This window comes from Centruroides vittatus, unplaced genomic scaffold (assembly GCF_030686945.1).
Source record: "Centruroides vittatus isolate TY-2023 unplaced genomic scaffold, ASM3068694v2 contig_1112, whole genome shotgun sequence".
Taxonomy (NCBI): Eukaryota; Metazoa; Arthropoda; class Arachnida; order Scorpiones; family Buthidae; genus Centruroides; species Centruroides vittatus.
In genome coordinates this window covers 585,818-609,530 of record NW_027120714.1, presented here as the reverse complement: position 1 = coordinate 609,530, position 23,713 = coordinate 585,818, and the positions used below count along the sequence as shown (strand labels likewise).

At 31.2% G+C, this 23,713-nt stretch overlaps 1 protein-coding gene across 1 annotated transcript; it reads right to left on the bottom strand.

The window, feature by feature from the left end:
- Positions 1 to 89: 89 nt before the first annotated feature.
- On the bottom strand, positions 90 to 22,976 carry LOC136976940 (monocarboxylate transporter 12-like). The gene is given in 8 exon segments (XM_067272338.1): positions 90 to 221; positions 223 to 305; positions 1,432 to 1,557; positions 1,639 to 1,729; positions 1,731 to 2,665; positions 18,166 to 18,309; positions 18,425 to 18,783; positions 22,542 to 22,976. Coding segments are annotated over 7 exon segments (1,722 nt in total). The 5' UTR covers positions 18,672 to 18,783; positions 22,542 to 22,976; the 3' UTR covers positions 90 to 125.
- Positions 22,977 to 23,713: the final 737 nt, after the last annotated feature.

The window sequence follows — 23,713 nt, the reverse complement described above, 5'->3', positions numbered from 1 at the left end:
ATATTAAACAAGAGTAAAAACATTAAAGTCTATATTATTTTAATATATATATATATATATATATATATATATATATATATATATATATATATTATATATATATATATGAAGAAATGCAATAAAGATCACAATATGAAAATAATTAGATCGAAGTTGCAGTCTCTTCGTTCATTTGCGGGAGTTTCCTGGCAGGTTTTGTCTTGATTACAAGGTATAAAAAAATAACATGATACCACTTAAAGCTATCATGAATCCGGATACATAGAAACCGGGATCGTACGATCCTGTACCGTCGTAAAGCCAACCTGAAACAAAAGAATTTCGATTAATTCCTTGCTTAATGGGTTAATGTTACCTATGGTTCCAAGATGGCGGCTCGTCTCCGATCCCAGCAATCAGAAGACAGGGAACAGTGGGGGCGCACGTTCTAACCTAACCTAACCTAACCTATTCTAATAAATTACCATAATTATTACCAGCAAATTACTGTATTAGCAATAGGTTAGGGTTAGGTTAGGTTAGAACGTGCGCCCCCACTGTTCCCTGTCTTCTGATTGCTGGGATCGGAGACGAGCCGCCATCTTGGAACCATAGGTAACATTAACCGCATAATGTTATCTAAAGTACACGGGAAAATAGAACATTGCTTTAAAATATTATATCTTTCGAATGAGACGATTCAAAAGCTTTCATACAATCAATACACAAAACATTCGAAGGGGCACATGTTAACGGGTGTTTGCCATGGAAGGACATATTCGAATGTGCAATCATATTTTGTGGCTTTGAAGTGATTGCGAACTAAAGTAGACCCTTTGCTTTGTTTTCATTTTGGCTCCTACTCCTTCTACCCCGTGGGCATGGAATGCCTTTTTTTCCATACCCATCGTAGTTCGGTTGGGTCCACAATGGGGAGGATGGATGGTGAGGGATATTATAAGTTATCTACCATACAATTAGTGTTCAATGATTTTTGTAATTTAGTAAAATTAGGAATTCTGTGCTTACTTCCAAAGACAAACAATTAGCCTACATCAGTAGTGGCGTAGCGTCAGTTTTCGTGAGGGTGAAAATAAGAGGTCAAGAATAGAAACAGGAATTTCTCCATTCGTAAATTGGGGGAAGCTGCAGCAGATCTGGAATGATTGTTCTCTAAAAATGGTGCAGCTTGGTCTATATGGCTCTTGCGCCAAAAAACTCCAACCTTATTTCCCACAAGGGGTTCCGGGGACGGTATCTCCGGAAAGCTACCGGATAAAATGTTTGTTTTATTAAGTTACGGCAACGCAACACCTGGGCGACCTGCCTAGGGGGAGGAATGCCTTCCGGGTGGGCTTTTAAGGGTAACTGGCCCCTATTCGGGCGTTATAGACGTAGAGAAAACCCGGAAAACTCCATTAATCAGATTATTTCACAATATATTTTTATTACCTGTTATAGGTGGTCCCATTAAGCATGCGATTCCTTCAAACACCAAAAGTAATCCAAAAGCGTTTGTTAGTTTCTCTAATCCCAAAAGATCGACTAAAATGACAGATGTTAGACTGACGTAGGCTCCTAAGAAGTAAAAATAAATAATTATTTAATATTAAAATTTATTATATATTCTATTAAGAAGCGTTTTAAAACGAAACTTACCGGCAGTACCTCCAAAAATGGCGGAGTAAATAACGAGGGTGGTATACGTTGTGCAGTAACAACTGAAAGCTGTGGCTAGACCACATATTGTTTAAACTGGTATTATAAAGAAACAGACGATTAACCCACTTCCTGTCGGATAAATAACCCAAAGCAACACGTCCCACCGTGTTAGAGATTCCAATAACAGACAGCAAGATGCTGGTATGTTCGTCGGTAATTCCGAGCGCATTGGCTCTTACTTTGGTGTAAACATAGGGCACATTAAATCCTATGTTTGTAAAGAAGTTTGACAAACCAAACATTATAAAAATTACGTTTCTTAATAAAGAAGCATCCAGCATTTCCGAGAAGGCATCGGTCATCTCTCTGGGGCAGCACCTGTTTGGCTTTTCGGATTTTCGATTAGTACACTGATGAGACATGTCCATGCTTGCTCTGTATATGTTTGGATTGGACTTATAATCTGGCAAATTGAGCAAGCTTCCACTATAAAAGATATCTTTTCTGTAGAGTATACCAGAATTATGTTGCTTATGCATTATCAGAGGGGTGCTGTCACCGTTGGGTACCAGATGAGATCTCTGTTTTAAAGAATGTTCTCTTTCCAACGCTTCTGGAATTATATCCGATTTAAATCTGGTTAGAGGTAAATTACTTTTCGCGTGCAAATCCGAATGGCTGCCTCCGATTTCGTGATTCTGGAATGAATAGTTGTTGTTCGGTTGTACTTTCTGTAACCTCCAGTCGTCGTTACATTCTAATTTTTCTGGATCTTTGGATGGTTTATTGTCTAATGAACGAAACAGCGATCCGAACACACAACAGTTGAGGACCAAGCCGGAAATGATCAGCATAGAGCCCTTCCAGCCGTACGATTCTACCAGATATTCTGTCAATGGCGCTAAAGCGAAGGTTCCCATTCCTGAGCCACATACTGCAACACCGGTGGCAAAGGCACGTTTCTTTTCAAAATAGCACGTGACGCTAACGATTGAGGGTAAGTACATCAATCCAAAACCGGCCCCTGAAATATAAATTAAGTATAAGTTCACTGTCACACACTCAAATTTACATATTATCATATTATTTTATTTAAAAATTTGTTAATTTCGTTATTTTATTACACGAAAGCGATGGCAATAATTATACATAAGCCCTATCATGCAAGCCAAGGGAAGATACCCCACATTTATGGGGCCTCAGAAGCATCGCAATTATTCATTCCAGATTTTTCTCAATACAAAAGAAATAATAAAATATACAGTAATCTGTAGCCATACAGTGTGCGCGCATTGCCTAGTAAAGGGTCTTTAACACAGCTGAATAAGCCAGTCGATGACGTAGCCAGTTTCGTATGAAACGAGTTACTTCATTGGCTCGCTTATTCGGCAGTATTAAAGACGCTTTACTAGACAACACACCCGATGTCGAGTAATTTAAAATACGTCACAAATAAACTCTGCGTAGCAGAACCAAAAAATGTAACAAGTGGAAACACAATGTCTGTCGTCTTATACGTTAATTGCAAGCCACTAAATTTTAATATTTAACACATTTAACACCCCAAAAGTAGAATTTGAAATGAAATGATTTTCATTTCTTTTTTTAACTGTTTCCGCTCTTATGATAGTATAAGGACTTTTTGTAGCAAACCCAGTATGGGTTCGGCCTGGTCCACAATGGGGGCGGCCGGGTGGTGAGGAATGCTACCACCCGGCACTGGTATCCCCAAAAATTCGTGGGGTTTTTCTACTCATCTGAATTCGATACCGTCACGTTAACCGCTGGCCATCCGGCTTTTGCGTTAATGAATCAGTAAGTATGACTAGTAAATTTAACGAGTCATTTTCTAACCACAATATTCAGACTGTGCATGGGCTGTGGTTTACGGGCGATCTTGGAAATAGCATCCTATTTTATGTTTGACTTACGACTGTCCCATCTCTGTCGTAAGTCGAGACTACTTGTATTCTAAAGCTGTATATGTATCCAAATAAACGTGAAAAATTTGAAAAAGAATAAAAAACAGGGAAATCCTTTAAAGACAACTTCGAGGAGATCGATTATATAATGTCTTTCTATTAAGTTATAGGATTACTATAATTATTAAAACGAGAGTGGGACTGGAGGCACAGGAACCCCCTTACCCTTATTGTAAATAAACAAATGAAAGGTTAATTTTGAATGTGACAAATGCACTTATAGTGTTATACGTACGCGTAATACAGTATATACTGTACTGTACAGTACATCTAAGGGTTTACTCTTCATTCACGGCACTACTGGCTACATGTCCACATACATGATAATAGAGGGGTGACCTCCTAACATCGGTTCTAGTTACGCTACTGCAAATCACAAAATAGTACAGTAAATAATTGCAGTTTTCGGAAGTGCAAAAGGCGTAAACTAATGAAAAATTTTGACTCTAATCCAAGTAAACAACATCAATTTTTGTTTGGCATCCGCAAGCAAAGTTATTATAACCCAAAAATGCCCTTTATTTTATTTATTTTACTTTAAATGTTTATAAAAATAGATAATAAACAATCCGAGTGATCTATTTTCGAATATTATCGTTACTATACTTAAGCACAAGTTTTATTATTATTTTCTGAAACAAAATAGTATGCTTTCGCTTCTAGCACGAAGATAAATGCAACTCTAAACTAAGAAAACAGCGCTTTAATTATCATTTTTGTACGTAAGATTTGCAGTTATAGATAAATAAATTAACCGTCCGCCTATCCCATCAGTATAATCCTTTGTATATATCACTTTCTCATTATTCATTCCTTCCTGTGACCTGCCCAATAAGGAATATGATTCATAAAGTAACAGAAAACAAAACATACAATTCGAAAAATCAATAAAATATATGAATGTATTCATTAGAAAGATTCATGAAATAACATAATTTATAGGGAATCATTGTTTTGAATTTTAACGTCTAATTAATTTTGCAAGTATCAATAATTATAATTAATACTATAAAAAATTTGATAGACAGTGAAAATATAAATCACTATTATCACAAATATATTTTAATCATATTATTAGTCTACTGAATGTTTAATTCTTCAGTTTATCAATAGAATACTGTAGATGAATAAAATTAAACAATACAACATTTAAATTTAATTAACACAAGAAACGTCTTCTACTATTAACACTGCAGTAACACAAAGTCACTGACAAAAAGCCTTTACAGTGTTACACTGTAAAGGCTTTTTGTCAGTGTTACAGTGTAACAGTGTTAATTAAATTTGCCGACAAAAAGCCTTACAGTGTTACAGTGTTACAGTGTAACACTGTAAGGCTTTTTGTCGGCAAATTTAATTAACTTTTACTTTAAAATATTTGCCATTACACTATCTTTTCTATTTGACTTAGGATAAGCCAAGCAGAAAATAAGAGTATAATAATGCATTGGCATCTGTAAACAGTACACTGCTTTGAAGAAAATTAGATACATTTAACCAAATGCAAAATTAATAATCTACCAAATACTTTGGAATAATGTACCGTACTTTGAATTATCCTTTATATTTTTTTAACCCTGTATAAGATTGTTATACAAGTAGAGCATAAATTAGTTAACTACACTACTCTTGAAGGAACAAAATGAATTGTCTTAATTTATTAAAATTGCAAACTATTTTTTATCATTTTTTTCATTAGATCACAAGTTAGATATTAAATTACCAGCTGTTTTACTCCCAAATCATTTTAAGTATTAACTGATTTGGGAGCTTCCAGTTCATACTTAAAAATTCAAAAAAATATTGGTATGTTTGAACTTAAAGCATTTATACGGCAGCAATTAGACTAAAAGCTGTCGACGATTTTAAAATGATAAATCTCGCCTGCCGAGAAAGTTAAACAAATATTTTGAATAAATTTTTATGGTATCGAGTTATTTGATGATAATTAATGAATACAGTTTCCTAAATCTGAGATAATTCAGAAGAATATAGTAAGCTATATATTAAAACAGCCAGATTGCTGAGCAGTTAACTAGATTATTTCTTATATAAGACAAACAATTGCCAGATTAAATCGGTTTGTTTACCATAAAATAGTAAACTAGCCAGATATAATTTGGCAGTTGTTTGGCTTATATATGAAATAATCTAGTTATCTGACTTTGATTGATTTACAATGTAATATATATTTAAACTTATCAATAAAGTTTCAGAATTTAGTACAGTAGACCCCCCTATAACACGGTAGATAAGTTCCGTGTTGTATGAGTCACTTAAATACAAACACGGATTCATATAACACGGAACTTATCTACCGTGTTATAGGGGGGGTCTACTGTACTGGTATATAGAACTGATAACTTTTAGAAGTACAATACATCTAGCTTTGGTGGATCATCAATATAATGAATAATTTAGTTCAATTCAGTATATCGAGAGTTCATTGTAAATTATGTTAATGTACAAAGATCTATCTCAAACTAACAAATATCATTCCAGAAAGTAAAGAATCAAAATCTAGCAACAGTTTATTAAAACAAAAGTTTTAGACATCTTTAATGGCTATTTTTGGATTCTAGAATGGAATGATCCTATTGATTCAAAGTTTGGTGATGGCCAATGAAAATGGCTGTAAATATTTGTTTTTAATAAATTTGTTTAAAAATGAAATTCTGCATATAATGTTAATCCATAAATTGTAATGATTATAAAAGATATTATTAGAAATTATCATATCATAGAAATGTAGTCTTGCTGCTGATTATAAGTGGTATTGTCTTTTTAAGTTCTTTACTATGGTTAAATTATTTATTTATTATGATTAATCTGTAAATAAGAGCTGAATCATTATTTTATCTCTGTAATGACTCATTGTAATATTTAGTATTTAACATAAGATAAATATCACGGAGCCATTGCAAAGATAAATATCTTTTTATATGTGGATATGAGGTGTTATTTGCATATTTCCTAAATTCAAGAATAGCATTACATCAAATATTTAATAGTTTTTTTTGTAACTAATATAAATGTTCTTAAGTATAACTAAATTAATACCTTTATATTGAATTTTAAGAATAAAAGCTTTAGCAAGAGAAGATAATTAGGTCTGATTTTTATCTTTTTGCTAAGTGCCATAGCAATGTTTCTATTTATTGCCCTTGGCAAATACCTAAGCTGGTACCCCTTTTTTAACTTTTTTATTTCAAGTAGCAGAGTGATGAAGACATATTGTAAGAAATAATTTTATTATAAATAAGAATTTATTATAGAAAAACAAAACATAACTTCAAAATAAAATATTTAGTATGTATGGTACATAATTCAGGATGGGTGTGAATTATATAGCCTACTGTACCTACAACTCCAATGTCGGATCAGATATAGATGGACCACAAATTTTTAATTCATGGTGAATAAATAACTTTTAATCCACGGTACGCTAATGTTTGCAAAGTGGGAGGGACGTTTCATGCCCCTCATGTCTTGTCCCCTTGACACATGCCCTATTGCCAATGCATTGCTACAGCTTTGTCTGTCACTGAACCTTGAAATTATTTCCTACATTTATAATTTCAATGTTCAAACTGAGAATATTCATTACTTTCAAACAATAAATCTTTAGATGGATCAGAAAGAAGTTATCTTTAACAAATTTAGACTTGGATATTTAAATTTGTTAATTTTATAACTTGTTTAAGTGTCAAACTGGATTCTGATTCAAAATATATCAACGCAGCTTAATTTCCAGCAATAAAAATCCTTTTTATTACCATTTTTATTACCAAACACTAACATTTTGGATCGAAAATGTTAGTGTGTGCTAATAAAAAGGATGTTTATTGCTGAAGATTAAAGTGTGTTGATATATTTCTGTATTTCTTTGTATTATTTGAAAGTTGGCATATATTTTAATCTACTATAATGCATTATGTAAAGATTATTATTGTATATTAATAATATTTATTTATTCTTTAAAATGGCACTTAAAATGTAAATTCTTGAACTATGTGGCTAATTTTTGATAGATTAGACTTGAATATGATTAAGCAGAATTTATCAGTCATACTGTTCTAAGATGGATGATTATGACCAGGGACACTGAGAGCTTGTATGTGGCCAAGGATACAGCAGGACCATTTTACTTTTTTTTATAAAAAAAACTAAAATGGTCCTGCTAAAAGTAGTCAGTATGCATGCACGAATGCCTGTAATCTGGCTGCTTTACACCATTCGAATGTTTTTGCCATGGAAGCTGCCCGGTATTTGATAAAACAATAGCAATCGTATCACTGTTTTTCACATGTAGTATAGAAATTTGTAATAAGATACGTAATGCGGTTGTAATAAAATATTAATTTTAATTAATTCAAAGTATGTTAAAATATGAAAATAATTGCACAGTATGTATTTATATCTTAGAAAATACAAGGAAAGCGGTGCATGGATGGCACGCCACTGGAGTATATTGATCATTGGTGTGCTTTAAATTCAAAATGTTTTATTTAGAAGTATGGACTGCACCTACACTTTGGCAAAAGAAAGAAACACATAAAACATTCAAAAAGAGTTGGAACATTTTTTAAGACAAAAAGATGTGTTTTCATTCTTGCAAGAATTCAAAGATTGAATTCGAGGAGAATGAAGGTTTGAGGGATAACACTACTAAAACCCTGCTGAAAGGAACTGATTCTAAATGAAGGCAAAAGTATTTGTTTTATCTTTAATTAAAATTTGTTTTCGTATATATTTGTTGTGTATTCTGAGACCGTGTCTTCTTTTATTTGTTTTTTCCTCACGACTAGGTGTATTAATGGACACAAGGCATTCTTACATCATCTTTATTTCCGAGATTCGGAAATAAAGATGATGTAAGAATGCCTTGTGTCCATTAATACGCCTAATATATTTGTTGTGTTCAATATATCTCAGAAACTGGGGGATTTGTATAAATATTAATACATCACTCAAAAAACCAACACCAGCACATTTTTCTTTTTTTAATGTTATGTGCTGGTGTTGGTTTTTTGAGTGATATATTTGTCATGTTCTTTTATGACAAGAATCTGTGGGAGCTATGCTCTGTCAGGAGTAAAAATTACAGACTGAGGAAAATAGTTCTGATTTGCAACTTCTTGTTAAAGTTATACAGTATTATATAGACTAGAGTGACTAATCATCCCCAGTTTTGCCTGTTTTTAATATTTGATTGTAGAATCAATCTTTGAATAGAGCAATTTTATTAACACACTGATATATCATCACCAATTTATAGATCAATAAATAAATAAATGTTAAATAACCAAAGGTCAATCAGGTTTAGACCCCATTTTCACTGATTCTGAAATGTGTCCCTGTTTGAAGTGTAAATGTTATGGTCTACCTAATATTAGACAGTTGGATGGATTTGGTGGTAAAGGCCATCCAGTCTGCCCTTCTGATGATGATTTATAAATTTTTTCTCATAAAAGTCAGTTCTATCCAGGTGTTGAGGGAAACTGAGAGTTTTTCTCTGGCCCAAACAAAATTTAGGGATTCATAGTGCTTCCTACCCTATAAATGAATGTTATTTTTACTAACAAAAATAAGATCATTAAAATTTCTTTTTATTAATAAAGAAACATTCTATGTATTTCATTTGTTTAAAAAAATGCCAAAAGGGTCATAACAGGAAAAAGAGGTTTACTCTGTCCCCAGGTTCCATACAAGTTCTCAACAGTCCTGATTCTATCTTTCATTTTATAATTGGAACATTGTGAATTTTAAACAAACATTTAAAATTAAAAATTTTTTAAAACTTTGTCCTGTTTGTAAATTATTCAAATTTATTAGTATTTTCTACATTTGAATCTGATTGTGGTGAATTTAAGTGTTAAATCTGATGTGAAATACTGTTATCCAAACTGCAATTATCCAAAACTTTGAATTATCTGAAATGGTTAAAAAAAAAAAAAGAACTAGAACATATAGCATTGTACTGTACATACCATAGACTATAATACACAGAGACCAAACTGTTCATATAACTGGAAATCACTACATAATCTGTCAATTAAGCACCAAAAAACCAAAAAATCTAGCAGGAAACTGTTAAATTTAAACCAATCCTGCCTTCTACATTGCACCTCAAGAAGCAACTTAAATATTTGGATCAGATAGAGATTTACAAAACAGCTAGAAAAAATATGGCAATCAACTTTAAAAAGGCTGATTCCTTCTCCTGGTGTGGAAGATGTTCTATGACATTCAGTTTTACAACTCACTCCTATATCATCCAGTACATCAAGTGGACAGCAGCCACCAATCGTAGGAACTTACTATGTTTGAACCATTTGTTTTATCGTGTGTATCCAAGTTTTCGAAGGTCATTAGCTTGGCAATGACTGTCTAACATGAGTGAAAACATTTGCTAGTGTTATTTATTAACATTTTCCTGCTAGATTTTTGCTGTTTTTGGTGCTTAATTTATGTATATTCAGTTGTTTGGGTTGTTGAAGTCATTTGTCAATTGTAGCATCATGAAACTATGTCACACATGTAATGTTACTCTAGATTTTGAGTAAATTATTTTACTTTCAAATACAGTAATTGCATTACAATATTTATAGTCCACAAAACTTTAAATGCATGGTGCTTAATGTACCCAAAAAACAAAAAAAAACGAGTTTCTGGATTATCCAAAAGATCCTGTCCCATCAAGTTTGGATAATCAAAGTTTCCACTGTATTTACAAAACTTTTAATCTAAATAAACTGTATTTTGATTCATTGAATTGTATGGCATGACTTTTGTTTTAAGACTTACAAATTTTAAACACTAATAAATTTATAATTTTAATTATTTAAAATTTTTATACATCATTTCAATGTTTGTTAATCCATCTTTCTTGTAAATCAATTTTTTAAAATAATTTAAGTATTCTCCATGCAATTAATTTACAAAAGTTACAAAATTACAGTTAAATTTAACTGTGCAAATTCTTCATATTTTCAACTTATCAATAGAATTAAATAAAGAAAATAAAACATATTTCTTAATCATATATAATATAAATTGTTGTTGTGTCATTCTTTATATTTTGCAATATGTTAATGACAATAATAACGTTAATTTTGATAGATGTTGACTTGACAATTAAAGAAAATTACATCCTCCCAAGTCATATAAAGAAAGATTCAAAACAAAGAAAAAATGTAAAGTGAGAAAGAAAACTTTGATTGACATAAAATATATTTCTAATCTATATATATAATTGAAACGAGTTGATGATGATGATGATGATCATGATAATAATAATCAGCGCAAAGCCCAAACGGTTAGGAGTTGAAAGTTGAAATTTGGTACACAGTTAGGGTGACGTCACGAAGAACGCACACTAAGAAGGGATTTTTCGAAATTCCTCCCCACGGGGAGAGGGACAGGAATAAGGCTTAACACTTCCATCAACAATGGAAGTGTTACGTAACAATGGAATTGTCAACTATAAGAAGTGTTACGTGTGAACGTGCAAGACGCAGATGCAGTTTTTTTCGTTTTTGTGGGAAATCGAACATATTTTTAGACCCATCAAAAAATTCTCTAATAAGTCTGGAAACAGGGGAACCCAATTTTTGCATTCTGTGAAAATGGGTAAGGTTGACTATAATGTAATAATCTTAATCTTCACTATCGTTAATTTTGCCCGAGCAACACCGGGCCCACCTGCTAGTTTATATTATAAAAGAAAAAATATAATATATATACCATATACCATAATTATATTCTGGATATTATCAATTATTTTAAATGATGACCCCACTGTAACCAATCAAGAATGATAAGAAAGAAATGAAACCCACCAATGTTCAGCAGGGCCAGTAATTTATTTTCTTGAATGTAAATGAACAAACTAAAAAATTATTATAAATTTAACAGTTACTCTTATAGTCATTACAATTTATAGACAGTTGTAATAAATTTGAATTTGAATATAGTTGTTGTAAATCTAGATAAAAACACCTTAGTAAATCTAGATCAAAAACTCAACCATTTAGACTCTGTAAGACGATACTAAGCATGCATAGAAATGAAAGAACACATGGAACACCTATAAATATCAAAGTAAAGATCTGGAAGAATTATCTTTTCTTTTCACATAGATGTCAATAAGTCAGTCATGATACTAACATACAGAATTGTTAATATCTCAGAAATGGTTGTTTTCAACCTACATTTACTAAGATTTTCTTACTTGGTATGGTTTGTGTTATATGATGTTAATTTATTCATTTCTGTATGTTCATTGGAGTAACACCCATGAAAGAGTACAGTTAACATAACTGCAAAATAGCCATAAATGTCCATAAATTATGAAACACAGAAATAGGCGAGTGGATTTGCAGATAATTGTTACAATGTATTAATTACGAGGAGATGGAGATGTTTATGAAAATATTAGGTCTCAATGGGTAACGGAACAATTTGTTTTTGTTTCTGAAATGTTGCTTAGCAAACCCTACTGTTTATGCCACTGCTTTGTACCAAACATCACACTATTTTATTAGTATAAAATAATGTAATGTTTGGTATCTTGTGCTGTGTATCAATCCTTAATACAATTAAGGGATTGATTGAGAATGAATTACATAATTTTGTGGATGGATATGTGCAACATTACTGAACATTATAGGTGTGATGGCAGTTGAAAAGAATAAAAGTAGCATTACATAATTTACATTTGATCCCTATTGAATTGGCCCTGTCACATTTGAGTTATATAAGCATCTCATACATATCTAGTCCAAAAGTGATAATTGTTCAGTTAGTAATGGGACAGTCACCACTTTTAGATTAAGAATGCTGTAGAGTAAACATGTATGAAATTGATTGCAAAAATATTTAATGTGATAAGGTTAATGCAAGGCTATATATAGTCTGTTTTAAAACTATATAGATTCAAATTTTTTCATGTGTTATTCAAACAAATACAATAGAGTCAGTTGCTTAGTCTGATAGTGACTTACTACAGTACAGAAAAAAATTATAGCAACATTGCAGCTGCCATAACTATTTTATTTTAATTCTTTTGATTACAAGTCTAACAATGCAGAACAATATCATTATTATGTCAATATTAATATAATAGATTCCATGTCAGATATTTTAGTGAGAAATACTTTTTATGTCAATGTTGATCTGCATATACAGGATCCTTGCTTAATACAGGATTTGATTAACATGCGAAATTAATTGTGGCAATTGCTTTATATACACAGTAGAAATTTTAATTAATGCAGCTTTACCAGCTGTCTTTACTTAACATAGATATTGTATTTGATGAATGAAATTTTGATATATACAATGGCATCAATGGAATTGTTAAGAGAAAGCGACATGCAAGACGCAGACAGTGCCGTAACTACGGCAGTGCCAGCAGTGCCCAGGCACAGGGCGTAGATCCTGGAGGGCGTAGAAATGACCTGGACCAAGTTTTATATCATAGTTTTGGGGCGTAGTTACAGAAGCTCGCACTGGGTGCATAAAAGACTAGTTACGACGCTGCCTGTAATGTATATTGGGGAATCTGACCAATGACAATGAGTAAGAAAAATTCCTATTATCATGTTTTGAATGAATATAAAAAAATAAGGTGTAAAAATAAAAATATCTATTGTGTGCAATATTCATTTCTACTGCTAATTTTTGCAGTATAGTGTACATTAAAAATATGTTTTGAGGAAGAACAATTTGCTCGTACAAAAATATTGCAGGGGATATGTTCCTTCTGTCTTTTATGGATTGGCACCTGTCAGGTGTAAATTGATTATGTTTTTTAGCCTGTGTAACCAGAGAATGCCTAGTCATTAGCACCAAAATAAAAAGACAGAAGTTGAAAAAGGTTTGAAGTGTGTCTTGCTATGCCTCATTTTTTCAGTGTGTTGTTCAAGTATAAATCTTCAGTTACTTTATTCTCAGAAAAAAATAATGATCCAAGAATTGCATCCTCCATGACTAGACCAGATGTTCATTTTAAGACTGTCTATTACATGGTCATATACTTTTACAAATGAAATGTTACCTTGTCTAAAAACAGCCTAATGGAAAAGAAATTTGAATGTCTGTGTTGATTCCCACTGGCTTCTTTACAGCCAAACTCGGTTAGCTTCAGCTTGTCATTTGTTTTAATTTCATGCATAACTTGAATTTTATAGACATAGCAGAGATGCTGATAAATAACTTTAAAAATCACAAAACACGACAAAGATCAAATGGAATACTGATTGAAGTAGAGACATGAAAAATTAAATGCTATAATGAGAGTACGTATCACACAATTGAGTATAAAATGAGGAAACCTTTAGATTTCAGAAAAGGAAGATTGACATAGAGAAATAAAGATAAAGTGGTGCCACCATAAGATTCAGTACCTTCTCCTACAGTGACGTCATTTTAACTTCAGAGATAGTAGTTCATAATTGAAGAAATTTAACAACCAGATAAGGTGTTAACCTACAGCTCTGGGATCCAGGATTGAATCTGGGCAAACAATCCAGGAATTTTTCTTGTATATGGGGGCCCTATTACTCACTACCCAGCAATCTCACTATAGGAAAAAAGGCCTTCGTAGTGCCCAGAGGGCAAAAAGAGCCAAAAATAAAAACACTGAAGCAATTTTACCATTTTTAATAACATGTATAATTATTCATAATATCTCATTAATGTATGTTTCTGTATGTTAATAAAATTTATAGTTTAATGATGTATCTTTTGACATAACATTCATAAAAAAATATTTTAAATTTTATAAAAAGTTTACAAAGCTATTTTCTTCAGAGAATATTTTTCTAACTCGTTATAAATCAATATAAAAAATCTCTTTTCATCTTCAAACTTAGAAGGTTAAGTAAAAATTAAATATTGACAAGAGGTAAACACAATTATTCACTACTTGAAATATATGTGAACAAATACATTTAGAATCATAAATGTTTGGCAAACTGATGCTTAAATCAGTTTCGAAAAAAGAAAAAAAAATTTTTAAATTGTTTCATCGTTTCATAATTTATTTTCAATTATTTTGAATGATTCATTTGGAAAGAATCAAAAAATTGATTTTATTGATCACAAATGAATGATTATTTTTCACAAAATGGCCTTAAGCTAAAATATTCATCAAGTTTTTACAATTTAATGTATTATTATTTTTAACTGGATCATATTCTTAATTGATCATGTCTTTAATCTAGTAAATGTTGTTGGCCTGTTGTCTACGTCATAGCAATTAGCCGGTTGGTCGAAGCAGTTAAGGTGTCAGCTTATTGTTCTAGGAATCCAAAATCAAATTTGGATGAGCAACTCCACAAGAATTTTTCATGGATGGTCTACTTCAGATACAATGAGCACTATCCCTCACTACCTGTTGTTTCCATTGTGGATCTAGCCAAACCTCAATGTATATGGAAAAAAGGTCCTCTTAGTGCCTATAGGATGAAGAGTTAAAAATGGAAATTTTTAACTCTTCATCCTTTTAAATTTTGTTTTATTTTATTCAAAAATTAGAATGTGTCTTGAAATGATTATTATTTAAATAATCTTTTTTTCAAGCCCATTGTGTGTTCAGTCAGACCAACAATGGGGCAGCCAGATGGTAAGCATCAACATACTTAGGAGAGATGACCTTTGAAAAATTCTTGTGGTTTTTCAACTGCTACATTCAATCCCGGGTCTTCCAGAATAGTAGACTGATGCCTTAACTATTTCACTATCTAATCAGCGAATGCTAGACTTCAATATGATTCGATTAATAATAAATAAAATAGAAATAAATCATCAATGTATAATTTAAAAATTATAAAAACTAAATACAATTCAATGACTTAACAATAGATAAAATTCTGGATATAAGCAGCGCTTTAAAATAAATCTAATAAAATACAAAATGATTATGTTTTAGCTACAACTTTAGATAAATGGAGAATTCAGTATTATGTATTGAATATAATGTACATATTTTTAAAGAAAACTATTGTCTAATTAATATTTCAAGTTTTCAGTTCCAATATGTCGAAGGATAGTCTATCCAACATAAGTAAAAACTACAAATATTTTACTTTTTTAGAATTAAATAGTTGAGAATTATAAATGAGTTAATAAAAATCATAAACATTTTTTATATATATTCTAACGAGTGAGCAAAGCAAGAGGGAGATTAAACAAAACAAAGGGGGTGGCCTAAGAGGGAGCAAAACAAATGGGGGTTAATGGGGGTGAAAAGGTTGGGTCACCCACCCCACAAGAGGTAGAGCAAAGGGAGAGTGAAACAAATGGGTTGGCCCTTTGTGGAGGTTGATTCATCATAAAATTTTTGCTATGAATAGTCTATATTGGGAACAAGTTGGCCATGTTTGTGGGGTGTGCAAGCAAAGCAAACTATGTAACCATAGAATTGAAATATTTTTCTGAGATGTGCAAAAAAACTGTGATGTTTGACTGATTTACAAAACAAATTTTTTGTTCCGGAATCTTTATTCAATTTTGACAGAGAAAATCTGAAAAGTAAATTTTTAAGTAATTTGAATTATTATTTTTTAATTAATTTGAGTGTGAGGTGCATTTCAAAATGGATCTGAACTTAGTTTACTTTATGGAATCCTCATTTGAAATTAGAGAGATAAAGTATATAAATTGAAATTTTTGTTATGACTAGTCTATGTTGGGATCAAATAACACAGCAAGCAGGGAAGTGAGCCGGGCACGAAACGTAATAATAATATAAAATGCTAATATTACCAAATAATATCAGTGATACTTGTGATCAAATGATAAAAGATAAACCAAATAACATGTTTCATAACTTAGACAAGAGATGAAATGAAATCAATCATAAAAATCTCAAGTGCTTTCAATCCATGTCCATCATCAGGAGCCAAGAAAAAATATTTTTTATTGACTCTTAATGATAAGCAGGTTAATGTTACCTTAGGTAGCCAAGATGGCGGCTTGTCTCTAATTCCAACAAGGAAACAGTAGGATGCACGTTCTAACCTAACCTAACCTATTCTAATAATTTGGTTGCTAATAATTATGGTAATTTATTAGAATAGGTTAGGTTAGAACGTGCGTCCCACTGTTTCCTTGCTGGAATTAGAGACAAGCCGCCATCTTGGCTACCTAAGGTAACATTAACCAATAAGCATATAGTCAAAAATTCTAGTTTTCCAAAATGCTTCTGCTCTCAGAAAAACAATTTGAACACATTTACCTTTGAACTTCTTCTCATTGTTTTGAGTAATTATGTAATTAGGACCAGATATACAACTGTTCAAAATGCCTTTAAAATCTAGTTTCATAAAATTAATTATTAATTATTCTTATAATGTATATCCCAATTGCAATCAAGTTTAAACAGTAGAGCCAATATATGCCAATAAAGTGAATAATGTTGACGACAATCATTTAATATCAGTCAAATATAATCCAAGAATTATTAATTCTAATCAATATTGGTTTGTAATAAAACAATTGTCAAATTCAATAAATATGTTTATATATAAATAAAACAAAAATATATAAATATACTATTATTATTATTACATAGATAAATTACTAATTCAACAGAATTATTCAATGTAGGACTAAAATTTGCCAACACTTTATTTTCATCAGTTTAAATAGTCATTCTTAAAAGCCTAGTGTTGTTGGTATAATAGAAAAGTGAAGTTTAAAAGAAAAAAAATTGTTTATTGTCTTCTATAAAAACATTTTTTCAAAAGCATTTAGTAATAATTACAGATCGAAACTTAAGATGAAGTTTAGATCAAACTCCGGTTAAACGTATACCACGTCTCTGGCAGATATTCAACAATGTTTAATAATGGATGGTTGTATGCCAAAAGGTGTGACTGGGATTGACTCAAAGTTTAACATAAACTATTGTCTAAGTTTAGATACACTTGTTATCTAATCAACACTTAGTTTTTTTTTTTTTTTTTTGTATATAAAACAATACAAGAAAATGAAATATGTATTTGTTTACAAAACAGTGTTATGTTGACAAATTATAATACAATATTATCAAAAAATAGTCAATTTTTTAGATTTAATATTATATATATATATATTTAAATAAACTTAATTTAATAATAAATAATGGTATTAGATAAATATTTATCATAAAAGTTATCATAAAAATCCAAATAAACGGATTATACAACTAGCCATTATTTATTAATTTTAATAAATAAGCACATTTAATAACTTATTATTGTTTGAATTAGTAATAAATATGTGTAATAAATTTGTTTGTTTTTCTTTGTCAAGTACTTATACTTTTTATAGTAAATTATGATTAACAGAGCAGGAATGAATAAATCAGTCTAGAAGATAAATCTCTGAGAAACACAGACACATGTTAATTAACATGCAGAAAATTAAGATAAATAACAGGCTATAAAGTAATTTAAATACTTTAATTAAGATGTATTTAAAACAATTAAAATATATTAGTTCTAATGCATCATTCTATAAAATTACATTTGCTGTTTCATTCTAACTTAATTACCTGTACAGAGGCCTATTGTAAAATATAGATAGGCAACACTTGGTGCTAGAACACTAAGTAATAAACCACTCGCAGCTAGAAGTGAGCCTAAAATAGTAACTGCACGGCAGCCATATTTATTAGTTAAACCACTGGCAACTGGACCTGTCAAAATAAATTAATATCAGCAAATTAAAAAGCGTTCGACCGCATAGTAAATAAAGATAACTACGGTGTTTTGTAATTTTGAATTTACTTTTAGAAATTATTAATACATTACCAATACAAAAAGTTGTTCCAACCATAATAGAAGCAACCCAGGCAGTTGTTCCCTTACTTTCACCAAAATATTTAAGAAATTCTCCATAAAATATGCCAAACGTGTACGTCACGCCGTCTGCAACGACATGAATCATGAAAGACGAAAACACCACCATCCAGCCCCATCCTCCGTCCGGAGGAGCACTCCTGCTGACATCGCTATCGCTGGAGTGTTCAGCAGATTCCCGTTGTTTCGACGTCTTCATCCTAACAAGGAATGTTTCGGCCACTACATTCCTTTGTGAACAGGCTTATTGCAATTTTAACACGGCAAGAACTACTTCTACAATTCACCATTTACATTTTATAAAGGCTGACCTGCAATATTAACAGATTATAAAAAAATTAATTAAATATTTATTTTAAATTAACAAATTAAGAATTTAATCATTTTTAATTTAAAATTTGAGAAAAGTATATGCTTAATTTATTTATTTAATTTTCTGAAAATATTATGTATTGATTAAGCTATAACTTTGATATAAGATATTTAAATTAATAATATTTTCTTCAAAAATATATGGTTAATATAGAAAACACAAGCAAATAATGTTTGCTTTTTAGTAGAAACTCATTAAAATTAATAGATTTCAAAGCCTTATAGTTTCTATAGCTATGTGTTTATCTATTTTCTTCTCAGTAATTTATTTATTTAGTTTTTTAAATTGCAAAGTTTTTCAATTATTTTTCAAAATTTAAATTAAAACAATCATCACAATGCTGGGCTGCACTTTTTAATCATATTCTTAATTTATTTAATTTAAAATGTATGTTATCCATCTCAAATTAGTAGCGTCTTGCCTCTGCACATCATACTTTTCCTGATGAAAACAGAGTCATGCTAGTCATCTAAGTGATGGTTCGACCAGAAGTTTGTATATAGTTAATTAAGGCCTCCTGCCCGTATGCTTTCCATATCTGGTCTTGGCTTTCATCTATCTAATACCCCTCTCAAGATTAAGGAAGTACAGACAGTCAGTGAGAATTTATATGTCTACAGTTTTTCAAATTGCAGGCAATTAATCACCTAATGACACAGTCTTATTTAGACTCCAAGGGCAAAGGGAGAGACTTAGTTTAAATGAGATATGGGATGGGGAGAGGGCATAAGTTTCTATAAGAGAAAATTTTTAATTGTTTTGTAAATGGTGTAACGTCGGTTACATAAAAAAAACCTAGACAATTACAGCAGGTTCTATATAAGACTTACACAAAATGTTTTACTGATAGTACATTTTACAACCATACATGACACTTGTAAGTTGTAACATACAGCACACATCAAGGACAGAAAATGTAACATTGTTTGATAAAGACAAATAAAAAAAAAACTAAAACCTGGCCACGATGCATGCATCAGATTATGTTCACATTAGTAGCCAAATTATCCTTGGACCCATGTTATATATGTACAGAATTTCTCATTCAGCCTCATCATTTGCTCAACTTAACAGGATCTGTATTTGTAAGCTTGATTCGCTTAATTTTACGAGGACTTTAACCTTTGTAGAGAAAAATTCTCCCCAAGTAATGTAATGATATGTCATTGATTCTGAATTCCGAGACATCCATTGTTAATATTTATTTCATCGTAAACAGTTAATAAACACGAAGAAACTGATTTAATTATAATTAAAAATCAATATATTTAAACATAAAAATTTATATTTTAATATCATCATTAACTGACTCAAATTATCAAAATTTATTTCTAATTGTTTTTTAAACGGAAATATGTATAAATAAGTATAAGAAAATATTAAATTCCAAACTAAATTTAAGATTTACAAGCTCTTCTTTTCTAGGAACACCAAGAGCAGCAGCATCTTTATCTGCTTTTTAGATACTCCCTGCAGTTACATTAAAAAAAAAAAAATGAATGTCAAAAGAAAATGATAAGTTTTCTATTGTTTAACAATAAAATTAAACATGTCATTAAATAATATATTTGAATAAACTTACATATCCTAACGAATAGGAGCATCTTTTTGTCATACTGCTCATAGCTCGGATGTTATGCAGGAAAGCACCATTTAGTAGCGCTGCATCCCTAAAGATGACGCTTTACGATGACGTCAAAACGAACGATACCCTCATCAATTTTGTTCCGGTTTTATTAATTTTTTTTATTAATATATTTATTTTTATTAAAATCTCGAAAGTATTGAAGATATCGAATAACAAATCACGTATTGGGATACTTCGAAAACGTGTGTTGCTAAGGGGTAGATCAATATTTATAAGGGCGGAAGTGAAGGTTAATAAATTGCTGGTATTTATGTATGTGTGTGTGTTTGTGGTAGGTGGATGATTGGCAGATTTTTCTAGAAAAACCCACCAAATTACAAAATGATGTATTCGAGAATACTACTCGACCTTGAAAGCACTGGTAATGACTTGCACTCCACGAATTAACTGCGAGGAAAAGCGCAAAAATTAACACATATACCCCCTATTTTACACCTATTTTTCCCTACATACTAGTAGAATATAACAGCCAAATTAAACCAGTTAACTTATTATACCATTTTTAGAGCGATGGGGACTTTTCTAAGGTGATAAAATCACTTTAAAAGATACATCCGGTGCGGTTTATATTGAATTATTATAAAAAAAAACATAATTCAGGTTTACTAGTTCAGTTTGGTTCCGAGAATTATCGATCATGTCTGCAACCTGCAACGAAAGATCATTGACCAAAAGCATAAAATTAACATACGTGGAGTGTATATAGTGTATTTTTAAAGGATGTAGGACAAAGAATAGAAGCTGTATCGAATAAAAATCGCCGCCATTTTTTAAAACAGATAGGTTTGAGTATAGAGTAAATGTTTGAGGTTTGGCTTAGCCCCATATTTTAGTAACCTTGACATTACTGACACCGAGCAAACGAAAGGACGGATGGGTATTTTTGTTGTCGACAACAACGAGACCTTGTAAAAATTAAAAATAAATAAATAAATAATAATAAAAAAAACCCAACAAATTGAACTGTCCTTGCTTTAAGAGAAAGTAAACAAGGCAAGTTTAAGGGAAAGTGTATTGAAATTTTGAAAAATGGCACGAGTGGTGATGGGCAATAAACCAGCGTAAATAAAATTGTAGCTTGTTGCTAGGTCGTTCGTCTAAAACGGGGTTTCTATCTGACAGGTTGGTTTCGCTGTGACTCATACATATTCCGAAAAACGCGCAGAAGTACAAATCAACTAAAATTTTCCAATGGCAAAACTAAAAATAGATACACGGCAAATTTATGTTAATAAACACTAGGAACAGCGTAGAAAACACCGGATTCTGTATTAAATTAACCAAAATTTAGCACTTATTACACTTAGTGTAATAAATAAACACTTATTACACTAAGTTCAAAATTTAGCCCAGTACAATTTAGTAATATTAGTGTAGAGTAAGGGTGTAAAGTTTTTTCCATCCGACTGACTTAAGTTACTGTGGGATATTCGTTACGAAAGATTGATTTAAAGGAATTTCACCCTTAGGTAATTGAATAATAAAATGACTCTATTTACGATTGTACTAGAAAAACCTTAGCAACAAGCGATCTATAAAGACGTAGTTCAAACTGGCTACATTCCAGAATAAAGAATATGGAATTTATAAACGAATAACAATATTGCAATAATTGGAATAAATAAGATGGTGCGATTAAAGTTCGTTTCTATTGGCTAGAAAATAAAATCGTTCCAAGAAGGTTAACAAAGGATCGACGATAATTAATTAAAGATACACTACACGTAGAACAGAATTAACACTACAGTCAGCTGTTTCTAAAACAAAGAAAACACTAGGATAAAGCCCGTTACGTCATACTAATAGGGTGTTAAAAAGCTCTTTAAGTTAATTCGAACTCTACAAAACATAAGGATAATAAATTATCCTGTAAATAGGCTAAATCCTAAATTATTTTTTTTAATTTTTACGACCTAATTATATTATTAGACACTTTAAAAAAACAATTGTATTATATCGATTTTAAAAAATCGATATTATTAAATAGAATTTTTAAGAAATTTCTTTTATATTTAAAGAAAAACAATACGAAAAGCAAGGGTTATTACCTTTCTTTTGTGTGCCTGTCGATTGTGTTGTTCGGTTCACGTGCTTAACAACTGACAAGAAGAGTCAGCTGTTAGTCTCACTAGTGTTGAATCGTACGGGAAGTCTCGCGGTTTGACGAGAACACGAGATTACGATGACTATTATGTCAGGTGACGGTTCACTCAACCCTCACACTTTCGTCGTAACACGTTTAGAACCTTACCGAGAATAAAGAAGAAAGAAAAATGCCCTTTTTTTTCTCTACATATTAAACCCGTTTGCTTAAACTAAATTCCCATTATAAATTTAATTAACTCCGCTGGAATGGACACTAGTGGCGTAATTGGCGCTCTCTTCCATCAAATCTAATATTCTTCTCGTGTTTACTCGATTATCTTCAGTTAATTTCGTTGAAATATTCGTGGATTTTAGGAATTTTTCGCTTTATTTTCACTCCTTTCGGGAAATTTTGTCCATTTTCCCGGCTTTGAGTAATGATAACTGTATAATTAATTGTATATTTTCATAAATAGTTATAATTAAAGCTTATTTTTCGTGATAAAATTCTTAGAAGATTTCACTTTTAACATTTCTTATAATAACTTTAGTTACTTAAGCTAGAAATTCTATGAAATTCTATAGCTAAACGCATTTAACGTGTGGGTTCCCAGATCTTACGTTAGATAATGACGCTTGTGTATAACGTTCCTGGCAGTAACTGGGATGATTTTTACGGGGGGTCGAATTTGAGGAACGGATGAGGATGATGCAATACGTGACTCAGGCCAATTAATGCCAAAAAAACAAAAATTACTGTCGTTTGTTGCTATTGGCTACATTTTAACAAAGGTTAAAAATTCGGTTTCTATCAAATATAAGGGATTTAAAAAGTTATAAATAAAAACGTCGGATATAAAAATCTGTCACGTGCTAAAGACTTCCCTTTACGACCGGATATTTCTTTCCTAATTATATGATTTATTATACTTAATGGCGAAATTAATCGAAGGACGATATTTTATTAGTATCGTTTACTTTTTATATAAGAATTAGTATAAATATTGTATACGAACTTGGACTAAGCTATAAGATATGGCAGGTCCTTCCCTCCGTTTGTTTGAAGGAAAGGGCCTGTTATATCGTCAGCAGCTTAGAGCCTCGCATGTAAAACTGCGAGGTTCTAAGCTACAGC